General features: G+C 43.4%; 1 protein-coding gene across 1 annotated transcript; it reads right to left on the reverse strand.

Annotated features, from left to right (window-relative positions):
• Positions 1-6500: 6500 nt before the first annotated feature.
• On the reverse strand, positions 6501-8393 carry LOC123399209 (protein SODIUM POTASSIUM ROOT DEFECTIVE 2-like). The gene is made up of 3 exons (XM_045093640.1): positions 7749-8393; positions 7239-7314; positions 6501-7149 (listed from the first exon to the last, which is right to left on the reverse strand). The coding sequence occupies exons 1-3, from the start codon at positions 8136-8138 to the stop codon at positions 6992-6994; spliced, it is 624 nt and encodes a 207-aa protein (XP_044949575.1). The 5' UTR covers positions 8139-8393; the 3' UTR covers positions 6501-6991.
• Between the last annotated feature and the right edge of the window lie 1059 nt (positions 8394-9452).

The raw sequence follows: 9452 nt of genomic DNA on the forward strand, positions 1-9452 counted from the left end.
GAGATCACTATAGCTATCCAATGGAACCTAGAGAGATCACTAGCTATATGCAATTTTCATGACTATGACATATCATATTGCTATCCAATGGAACCTAGAGAGATCACTAGCTATATTCAATTTTCATAACCTTGGATCAAAGGACACCGCATAAAATTGTATCACTACAACTATGATTTCAATGGAACATATTGAACCAATCAGATTTTTCCGATTGTGGAACACTATTCCAATCAGATTGTGTTCCCTTCAACTAATCAAAATTGTTTCACTACAACTATTTGAAGCGAACCAACTATGATTCCAATGAAACATATTAAACACTAGTTGATTCTAATACGATTTTTCAGATTATGGAACACTATTCCAATCAGATTGTGTTCCCCTTCAACTAATCAAAATTGTTTCACTACAACTATTTGAAGGGAACCAACTATGATTCCAATGGAACATATTAAACACTAGTTGATTCTAATACGATTTTTCAGATTATGGAACACTATTCCAATTAGATTGTGCTCCCCTTCAACTAATCAAAATTGTTTCACTACAACTATTTGAAGGGAACCAACTATGATTCCAATGGAACATATTAAACACTAGTTGATTCTAATGCGACTTTTCAGATTATGGAACACTATTCCAATTAGATTGTGCTCCCCTTCAACTAATCAAAATTGTTTCACTACAACTATTTGAAGGGAACCGACTATGGTTGAAACAAATAAACTTACAATGTCATTATCTTGGATCAAAGAAAGCCTCAAAACTTACCTCGCCCATTGGAAGATCAAGACATGGCGTGCGAAGCATAGTTGGATGACGGCAACACCGCGTTGATCGGCCATGTACTCCAGATCAAGCCCCAAGAACTTCTCATGATCCACTGCGTTGTCAAACCATTTTTCCTTCAACTGTTGAAGAAAAAATGGCACCTCCCTGCTCAGGTTCGTGTACACGACATCGAGCATGGTCGTGCCATGTGCGAGCACCTTACGAAAGCTAGTTGGCATGGTGGAAGAAGAGAAGGGAAGAAGAGAGGAGAAGAACAGAGAGGGAGAGCGAGAGAGAAGAAGAAACAGAGAAATGGCGACTGTACGCTTCGGTTCGTGCTTTTCATCGCCCAAAACGACGCGGGATGCAAACCGTTTGGGTCTTTAGTCCCGGGTTGAGCCACCAACCGGGACTAAAGAGGTATACCAACGGTCGCCACCACTACGGCAGGCCACGTGTTAGTCCTTTAGTCCCGGGTTGAGCCACCAACCGGGACTAAAGGGGGATACGAACGGTTGTGCCACCACTGCCCACCGCGTAGCCCTTTAGTCCCGGTTTGGGACACGAACCGGGACTAAAGGCTCCTTACGGGTCGGGACTAAAGCCTCGAGGGAGGCATTGAGAATTGGGGCGACGTGGCCGGGCTTTTAGTCCCGGCCCAGAGGCAGGCCGAGACTAAATGGTCCCGGCCAAAGGCCCGTTTTCCATTAGTGGGATGATCCCCTCTGTCCCGCATGCGGCCCCACCCCTGCACCTTACCGTCTCCTTTGCCCTCAACTGGCGACACCGCTCCATCCTAGGTGCGTCGCCCGGCACGTGCATTGCGCCATCGGCGTTGTGGAAGGGGAGGGAGGTGCCGCACAACATTGACGAAGAAGGCGATGGCAGCCGCAACCGGCTCCTTCATGGTGACACTGTTGGCTTTCTTCATGGCGACACCACTGGTCTTCCCCACCTTGTCTAAGGCCACCAGCGACTTCGACATGGACAACAGAAATGAGTTGTTCGACAAAATGCAAGGAAGCATATTTCCTCGTTTATCTTTTTTGTTGCGGCTATATGAATAAAATTCGATGCAAACTTTTACATGGCAATGCTCATTAGTTTTATATTTTTGAATGTGTACCCAACAATCATATCTCAACTTGATAAACAAATCGGTAGGCATAGATGATATTTCTTTGTCTAATCCGCCTAATTAGGTTGATGAGTAGTCATTCAGGTTGCCCCTACAAAACTAAAGAAATGGGCAAGGTCAAGAAACTATTCCACGCACGAGGATATTGCATTTGTCATACTACCTCCTTTCCAGATTATAAGGCTTGCACCTATCTCTAGATTTATAATTTGACCAAGATAAGATGAGTTGTATAGTCTAAAAGTTATACCATTAGAAAGTAGACGGTTTGAAATTTCCAATGACATATTTTTTATGATATATAACTTGTATTATGATGGTCTATTTGTCAACCTAGAGATACACGCAAGCCTTGCAAACCGGAAATGAGGTAGTATCATGGGAGAGTGAGCATTGATTACGATCAAAACGTTGAAGACATATTGGAAGTGCATTGTAGAGCACTTTATCGCAATGTGCCGGTTTCCTCCGACTAGTTAGTAAATTCACTTAATCACATATGGTGCACACCTTTGGTATGTCCCAATTGGTGGGAAGGTTGTGTGTCCCAAGTGGAGCGTGCCAAGCCTTGTGCAATGGCAGATGATATGCCGGTGAGTACTTTTGTTCTTACTGTGTTCCTTTGTGAAAATTTTCCTATGAAATGTTTGAATCCAACTTCCTAGTGATTTGTTTAACTTGACATCTCAACTACATGAATGAGTTTTACAAACATAGACATCCAAAAGGAGCGTGATTTTACATGATCCATTGTCAGGTGTTGCTCCAAAAATATGAGAAGGGGAAAGATGGGAATAATGAAAGATTACAACCTCATAAGAAGGCTAAACCATCATAAACTCCAAAATTTGACTATAATGATGATGACGGTGATGACGCTAATGAAGTCCCAAACTGTACTCCCAGCTCGATGGCGACTGCCAAAGTCAGCATGCCATCAGGTCGAAGAGGTGAGAAAGATAAGAAAAAAAATCAACAAGATGCCATTGTGTCCAAGATAATAGTCGAAGAGATAAAATGAACACAAAATAGTTGGAGATGGCAAAAAACAAGAGAAGAAGTCAAGGTGGTTTGATGCGACAATTGAAGAAGATAAGTTGAGAGTCATTGCGCACAAGTGAATTCGAAGAAGATAGAGCAAGAATGCAAGATCATTTTCATGAGCCTTGTTGGGGAGCACCAAGAAGTGGTTATCAGGGAATTTTTCTTGGCCACCCCAATAAGTGGTTATTAGGGTAGTTTTTTGGGGTAGCCATTAGATATGGTATTACCCCTTCTCAAGCCGACCAATTATATCATCGTGACGCTCTGTTTTCTCTCTCTCTCTCTCTTTTGACAGTGATGCATTTTGACTTTTAGCACCAATTATTTTTGGCTTCTGTGACAAATTCAAGGTCTTAGTTAACACCAACACAAAGGAACTCAAAACTCCCAAGCTTTCTGATTTACTAAATTTACAACTTTACCGTTTTGCCCCTCTATGAACTGTTGTTAAAATAGAACCGCAATACAAATTTTTATACAGGAGGAGAAATGACGATTAGAGACATTTTCACACACAGTATTATACTCTACTACTTCAAAAAGAAATAGTGCTATATTTTTTCAGAGGTCAAACTTCATAAACTTTTGCCAAGTTTATAGCGATAGGTATCTACATATACAATATCGAATAAATATCATCAGATACATTATAAGATATATAATTCTATATTGTACATTTTGCATTGTTTATGTAAGAATTATGCACTATATTATCAAACAGAGAGAGTATTGCAGTAAGATGAAAATAAAATGTACTCTAAAAAGTTATGAATGCTCATTTGCTTGGATATTTTTGAGTTCAGGAAGGTTTTATATAGTACGAAAAGATAAATTTGTCCACAAACATACAACATTCAATTATGCCTCTAGCTATTAAATTTGTGTGGATGTATCAGCTCAATGTTGATTGAATGAATGTCACTTTTATCCAAAGCGCTTTTAATTAGGTCAATCCAATGAAATATTAAATATTGATGAGAAATAAGCAGGAAAACTTCAAAAGTTATAGATATGTTGCGGATGTATATTACATGTTAAAATTTCTATACATTTTGTAGTTTTCATGTCACGTTCTTATTAAATTTGTTTATTTTTATTATTGATTTGTACTAACATATTAATAAAGTCTTCGAAGATGAGTAAATATTTGAATAATTTGTGCTTTCATGACCAATAGGTATATATTGTAAATAGGAAAAAACTGAGAAAATTTAGAATAAAGTTGTACGTGAGAAGAGGACTTATGACGAAGGGCCCGCCTAGGACAGGTGGCATAGGTTCTCATGCGGTCTAGCAACCTAGGGATAGAGCACGCCCTTGGTGTGTGTGAGACCTACTTGGATCCTCTCTAAGAGGTTTTAGTCCACAAGCTTGTAAATACCGGAAAACTTGGGACGAGGAGTATCAGAACTTGAGCTGAAATGATCTCGGATGACCAGTAAAAAAATTATGATAAACTTTGACATTTTTCTAAGTTCTTGCAAATTTTCAACATGTGATCACATTCGTGGAAGGCGTGACAAATAAAAATAATATTGATGCTCCAAAAATTCTACTTTGAGCTCGAGCTCAGAAGGGTACTTTTGCGGAAACTCACCTCTAAACTACCGTGCAATATTTGGTCATTTCCATATCGCGATCCAAGAAGAAAATAGATCACTAGCCATGCTTCGGTACTATGTCGTAGGAGGAATCATCGCGTGCTAGATCAATGTCAAACTCCACTACTCCATCACGAGGTGTGAATTGTCCATCCTCAAGATTACGGGTTCATGGCAATGTCTATGAAGCACCTTCTCCCCCATGCTTTAGTACATTGATCTTTATGTACTGAACTTTAATATATTCGACGTAACCCATGGTGAATCTTTATGTTTGTGATGATTATGATCTATTCGATGTAACCCATGGTGAATCTTTATGTTTGTGATGATTATGATCTATTCGATGTAACCCATGGTGAATCTTTAAGTTTTTGTACATGATTATGATCTATTCGATGTAAATCATGGTGAATCTTTATGTTTGTGATGAATTATTGCTTTATGATTATATTATACATATTACATTTTGTGATTTAAAGATGTATATTGCTCTTTAATATATTATTCTAATCATTGGTCAATTTAGATGCAAAATAAATAGAGCTAGTGTTATGCACTATATGGAGTAGATTCACTTAAGGTAAAAAATGCATTTGACTCATTGTCCAAGTGATGAACACAACGTGTGGGGAATATTATCAATTCTATGACATCTTACTTAATGCAATGCTATGTTTTGTTACTTAATACAATATTATGTTTTGTTACATAATAGTCAGGGTGAAATCACATGGGTTGAGGACATCTTAGGTCGAGTATTGGCCATAGATGTAGATGGATTTCGATCTATGCATTCATCAACATAGTTCCCACATAATATCACCACAAGGAATGATTTTATTTGTCATTAGTTGTTTGATTGCTCATTACACATACCTATCCTTATATTATCATGTCGTTCTTGTTTGAAGAGATGATACTGGTGAACCTATGAACTCGAGGACAAACTTATGTTGGGAAACATTGCATGAAAAACAACAAATATTCCTACGGAACATCCATGGAGATGCTAGCAACGAAAGGGAGAGGTGTTCGCATACCCTTGTAGACCGGAAACGTTAACGATCTAGAGATCATGGTTGGCGTAGTCATACTCGTTTGTTTATGAACGTGATGCCTACATATGTGATCATTGTCGTTAATAAATATTACATTATTATACGCTTTTTTAATAATTTTCTAAGAGTAATTTGTTTACCTACCGTAAGCTTTCTTCGAGAGAAAAGCCTCTAGCGAAAACTATGACCCCCGTATCTTCATAAATCATATTACAAAACATTAAAAATATTGCTGCTCTGTTACTATTGTTATTTTACTTTATATTTATATTATCTATCGATCACTACTTATCACTTGCAAATAACGAGATCAAGTGGCTTGACAACCATTTTTTCTGCTTGGGTGCAAGTGTTTGCTATTTTGTTGTCTAGGTGCTGAAGACGGGTATTTGTGTGATTCTCCTATTGCTTCGATAACCTTGATTTTCATTGAAAAAAAATACTTATCACTACTGTACTGCATCTTTTCTTTTTGAATTTTTTTTCAACGCACTTTACAAATAGCACCCACCTATTGTTTCTTCTTTAAACAGGATATTTTGTAATTAGCGTTCAATAACTCCCATCCACATCATATCTGGGGGAAGACAAAAAAATGAATATATAACGGAGATAGTTACATGTCAGCATTGAAGATGCCCTCATATGGGATAGAGATATAGTATTTCATCAAAATAATTGACTTAACTTTTCTTCATGCATACGCAAGCTGGGTCGCCTAGCTTTTCTGCAATGTAAAAGAGCATCAAGATTTGCGTTGGGCATCACTGCAACAAAAGCACGCGTACGTCTGTGCACAATTTGTAATGCAGCAGCACGTCTGCACATGGAACGCTCATGCATGTTACTTCCTCCGTCCCAAAATAAATAAATAACTTAAAATAAAGTTATTTTTAAGTCACTTATTTTGAAAATATATCACAGCATTCCCGCAAAAAAAAAAAATCACAGCAGAGAAGATGAAACGAACAGAGCCACACACGCACGGTCCGAGTCTGATGACAAGAGAAGAAACACCACGCGCCGAACACAACCAAACAAAAACATCACGAGACCAACACCAACACCGATCCACAGCACCAACGGCAGCTTCTGCCCGTTGGGGGAGCGCCGCGCCCCACGACGAACGACATGCATGTGCACCCGTGTCACGCACAGCGCCACGTCCGCTCGCCGCTGGTCCAGCGTGCCGGCCGGCCGGCACGGCCTGGCCTCCGTCAGCGGCTGCCTGCCGGCCCCCCCACCGAGTACTGACGTCCGTGCTGACATGCTCACGTAGTAGTACACATACGGCTACCTCTACCTACCATGGACCAGGACCCGTCGGAATCCTAGGCTTCTTCTTGGTCCGCCCGGTCGGCCTATTCGGCGAGCTAGGCGGCCATGGCGGGCTGCGGCGGCGGCGCCGGCGCCGCCTCCCAGATCTGCGCGTTCTTGACCTTGGAGACGCTGGCGAGCACGCCGAGCGGTGTCACGGCCCCCACCACCGTCACCTTCTTCGCCGCGAAGTCGATGCTGAACGTCCGAACACCTTCAGAAACAGGCGCGGCTTGGTTATCTGTATCTGCAATTTTACCGAACTCCGAAGGAAAAGTTTCAGAGATGTTGGTGCCGACTCACCTTCCATCTTGGCGAGGTGCTTCTTCACCTTGCCGGCGCACGCCTTGCAGTGCAGGGACACCTTCAGCACCACCACCTGCAACCATGACCGCCAAACTAATTTAGGAGAGTGCTTAATCACTTCAGAGCAACCACGCTTTCAACTACTCATTACGGTGTAAAACGAAGCAATCTGTTTCGGAATACGTGTCCAACAAATTAACCAATCATTCCCACACAAAAGATACTGCATGTACTACTTGTCATCATTGTATTTCCGCATCTTTGGCTTAAAAGTTCAGATACCTCAATCAAATCGCCGAATAAAATTAAGCACTGTATTATTCTCTGAAGCTAACACTGATATGATTACTGACGATAGCATCATCGCCACCTACTCAGTATTTTCCTCTGTCTTTCTTTTTCCTTTGATTGAGGTATGAAGACGAGTGGTATCAAATCTTCAGAACACGAGTAGTATGGCAAAAAAATGAGCAATGATTCACAACAGAACTGCAGTGTAATCCTCACCTGCTCCTGCGTAGAGTCCGTGCTCTTCACATCAGCAGCAGCAGCCGGCTCCTCCCTTCTGACATCACCACCGGGGGCAGCAGCCGGGGGCGCCGTGGCCACCTCCTGGATCTCGTCGACGGCGGCGCACCCGCTGAGCAGGAACCTGGAGGAGCCGGCCGGGCTGACGAGGTCGCCCTTGGCAGCGCCAGGCCGGTGGTGGTGGTGGTGCCCTTTCTTGCCGTCCTGCCTGTGGGCTCTGGGCTCGGCGGGAACCACCTGGAAGAGCGGGCTGGCGCCGGGCTTCTGCGGGCGGAAGATGGGCTGCCGCTCCAGGCTGGGGCATATGGCGGTTGACGCCGGCGACGAGCACGAGAGGCTCCTCATGTCCTTGAAGAGCAGGGGAGCCATGGCGTGTGTAACCGTGTCACCAGTCCAGCCGAGCTCGGTGGGAAGTGCAGCTGAGGCTGAGCTGAGCTATTTCGGATATGGTGGTGGCGCAGTGCAGTCTGTGTGCAGCGACGGTGGAAGGGAAATGGGTTTTATAGGAGGCCCTTCCACGCTGCTCCAGAGCGGAGCTGAGCTCCTCACATGGTAGAGTGGCTCTGCACCGGAGTTTTTACTGCTCGGCAGAACGAGAGAGAGAGAGAGAGAGAGCGTGGGCGTGGCTCAGGCTTTCGGCCACGTTGGCCTGTGTCATGGCTCACAAGCTTCAGTCGTACTGCTTCTCTCCTGCAGGGCTGCAGGCAGCAGTGGCGTCTGCATTTCCGTCACGGAATGCCGTACCGCTATCGAGGAGTTAATACGGCAGTTGAGCGAGCTTGAGGCTGATGTAACGAGCAGCACCGAATTATTGTCCCCATCATGCGTTTAAATGACTTGCTCCGTTGTCGTGGTAATTCCCATCGAAATTGAGATGGCCGCTGCACTGCCAGATGGGTTCAGATTATGCGCACTGCTTCGGAACGCCATTGGTTTGCTTTTTTCTTTTTCCGAAATGGCAGCATTCATTGAGAAGGAAAAAATTGCTCGGTTAATTGGAAAAACGAAGCGAAAACCAAATAGCTCACCTAATTATGAAAAACTAAACAAAAACCGTTGTAACCGTTGAGCGTCACACATAAAAAAGCTCACGCGCATCACTTTAAAAAGGGTCTTAGCAAGACAGCACGCAGGCCTCATCGTCATCCCTATACTCTGAGCAGACAACTCCAACTACGTCGTAGTCGATAGTCGACTCAACTCGTACTGTACGAACACGCGAAACTGCATGAAGATCTGTTCCAAAATCTCAACCCCTCCGACGAGACGACGCAATATCTACTTCTGACGAAGAACTCTGTAGGACAAAACCAGGCACGGTTGGTGCAACGAGAGATCGTCGAACGGGATACCTGCAGCTAGTCATCGTATACCACAGGACCCCGCCGCAGCAGCTTTGACTCCAAAGCAACAAACAAACTGAGGCAAAACCGTGAACATGTCGAATAAGAGCCGACTACGACAACCATTGCCGCATCACCGACATCACTCCCACCATCATCGTTGTCACCGAAGCCTGGACGCCACACTCACCACCAACCGTCATCCACCGGTCTTGTTCGCCGATGCCAAGCTCCCAAGACGAAGCCCCTAAGAGAGAATACGACACCAAGGCGCCGCAAGGTCTCCCCCGGAGAGGCCTAAAAAGGCCAGATCCACGCAAGAGGGATGGAAGAACAAGGC

Source organism: Hordeum vulgare, chromosome 5H, assembly GCF_904849725.1.
Source record: "Hordeum vulgare subsp. vulgare chromosome 5H, MorexV3_pseudomolecules_assembly, whole genome shotgun sequence".
NCBI lineage: Eukaryota > Viridiplantae > Streptophyta > Magnoliopsida > Poales > Poaceae > Hordeum > Hordeum vulgare.